This window comes from Morone saxatilis, unplaced genomic scaffold (assembly GCF_004916995.1).
Source record: "Morone saxatilis isolate NCDOM2014 unplaced genomic scaffold, NCSU_SB_2.0 Contig17, whole genome shotgun sequence".
In the NCBI taxonomy this organism is placed as follows: Eukaryota; Metazoa; Chordata; class Actinopteri; family Moronidae; genus Morone; species Morone saxatilis.
This window is the reverse complement of record NW_023339729.1, coordinates 11,285,101-11,287,668: the sequence shown is the minus strand read 5'-3', so window position 1 is coordinate 11,287,668 and position 2,568 is coordinate 11,285,101. Positions and strand designations below refer to the sequence as shown.

At 43.3% G+C, this 2,568-nt stretch overlaps 1 protein-coding gene across 2 annotated transcripts in view; it reads left to right on the top strand.

The window, feature by feature from the left end:
* The first annotated feature begins 240 nt into the window (after window positions 1–240).
* prkcaa (protein kinase C, alpha, a) overlaps window positions 241–2,568 on the top strand; it is a 139,853-nt gene continuing 137,525 nt past the window's right edge. For both annotated transcript variants that reach the window (XM_035659406.1, XM_035659405.1), the window contains exon 1: window positions 241–606. In XM_035659406.1, coding sequence (XP_035515299.1) covers window positions 440–606 — 167 coding nt within the window. In that variant the 5' untranslated portion in view covers window positions 241–439. The remainder of the gene's footprint in view (window positions 607–2,568) is intronic.

The following is a 2,568-nucleotide window of genomic DNA, read 5'->3' as shown; positions in this document are numbered from 1 at the left end:
ACACCCTCCAATAAAGTGTGGATTCATTTATGGGGACAGCTAGCACTTTCCAACAGACTCCAGTCGGAGTGGGCAGATGTCAGGAATGCACGTAGGAAATTACGCAACAGGTTATTTATTTATTTATTTTGTTGAAAACAAAAACAGAGGAGAGGAGAGAGGAGAGAGGAAACCTTTACTTTGAAGGCGGGGACCGGATGTAGCGCCTTCACTGTGGTTAACCTGACGGCGTGCGGAGCTGTCAGTGGAGCAGCCCAGTGGTATCGACAGGCAGGGAAAGCCCTCAGACAGTAAGTACAGTGTCTCCGGTGAACACCGCCGCTCTGCTCCGCGCCCTGCTGGCTCTGCACTGAGAGCTGCGCCTCTAAACACGGACTGAGAGACACTTCAACACAGCGAGACTAAAAAGCTGAAGCATTGATTTGCTTTTAGGGGGGACATGGCTGATGTCAGTTTACTCGAGTCGTCCGGCGAGGACGTAGCGAATAGGTTCGCTCGCAAAGGTGCTCTGAGGCAAAAAAACGTCCACGAAGTCAAGAACCACAAATTCACAGCCAGGTTCTTCAGGCAGCCGACTTTCTGCAGCCACTGCACCGACTTCATCTGGTAAGCCTTCCTTCTCCCACCTCCACCCCCCCAACTGCTGCCTGTTGCATATTGGATAACTTCAGGACACTCGATGATGTAACACAACTTTAGGCACAACTTTCCCTTCGTAATCCTGCAATCGCCTCACTTCTCACTTTTTTACTAGTAAAGTGAAAGAACATCTGTGTCCAAAAGTCTCCTTCCCGAAAGTCTCTTTTACTCCAGGAATCCCAAATTGTCGATATTCGTCCCAGCGGTTCCATATGGGAGGAGTTATGCTGCTGTTTAGGTTATAAGTGAAAGCATTGGAAGTAATAACTGTTTGCAGGAGAGTGAGGGAAACTTGTGTTTAGGTTGTGATTTTAAATACATTTTCTAACAGAACAGCGACATTAAAGCAGTCATTCCAGCAGTAAGTGGCTTCAGGAAATCCCATGATCCCTGTGTGAGAACATAGTGCATAAAGTTAACACAAGAGTGGCATTGTATCAGCTTTGAGGGGCAGCTAAATGGCAACTGTTCCTGCTGTTTAAATCCACTTTTCTTGTTGTCTTCCCTGATCGACGCATTACTTCTGTTGCTGATATTGGACCTGGTTATAGTCTGTTACTATAAAAGTCTGTTCTATTCTCAACTATTCAAGTTTTTGCTGTTAAAAACTCACACTGCACACTGGCTCGGTTTTTAGGGGGATTTGTGCAGTTTACTGGCACTGTGAGTTCATATGGAAAAGCACTTCTCCTACAGACAAATTGCTCAACGTGTGCACATATTGAGCTGAAACACACACTTGAAGTGGGGAGTGACTTGCCGAGGTACAGAGTGTGTCACTCTTTTGCTGCTGTTCTTTCCGTTAGTGGAAAGTATGACAGAAAGGCTTTGGTTAAGTATTTTTGAAATAGTTTTGTTATTTTGCCATTGTTTTAGTGAGATATCAGCTTAGTTATATGTTAACTGTGAGAGGAGCAAACTTGCAGACAGCTTGGTAGAGCTGCACCCACGTTTACAGTCCTCTACTGCTGCAGGTGGGAGTGTTTATCTCAGGCCCTTTATTGCTCGTGGCTTATAACCTTGACAGTTTTACAGTGTGACCTGTGACATACCAAACACCACTGCTTGGCAAAGCACAAGCGCAACGTGAATCTTAAAGGCGACAACTTGTTTTGCTTTATAAATTACAGGAGGGAGCCTCTCTCATGATGTTTAATCAGTGTGAGATTTGATTTCAGTGTTTGTCTCACAATTTTAGTTTCAGCTGATTAGATTTTTTTTTCTGCAGGTGGTGCAATAGAAAGAAATAATATTATTTATTAAAATATACTTTGCAAATATACTAAAAACCTACATTAAAATCAGGTGGACGTACGCACAATGTATACTGTATATATTTATGTGTGCATATATATTCCAGTGTCAGTAGGACATACACTATATGGCCAAAAGTTTGTGGACACCCAAATATTATGCCCACATTTGATTGTCGAACACCTCATTCCAAAACCGCTATTACAGCCTTTACTCCTCTGGAGTGGCTCTCTGTAAGATTCTGGGACCTGGCTGCAGGGATTTGCTCTCATTCAGCTACAAGAGCATTAAAGAGAGTTAGACACTGATGTGAGCTGATGAGGCCTCGCTCACAGTCTACGTTTCAATTCATCCCAAAAGTGTTGGATGAGGTTCAGGGCTCTTCGCAGGCTGTTTAAATTCCTCCTCACTGAACTCAGAAAATATCTCTTCATGGACCTCGGTTATGTCACAGGGGCATGTCAAGGGGGAGACAAGAAAAAGCCTTCCCTAAACTGTTGCCAAACTGTTAACATTTCCCTTAACTGGAACTTAGGAGCCTTGCCAAAATCATGAAAGTGTCCAAATATCTTTGGCCATAAAGTGTAGTTGAGAGGTTAGTGTGTTCTCAAATATTTATTGTATTGCTTTGGTTAGGGGAAATTACAATAAATGCTTCCAGCTAAATATGAACAT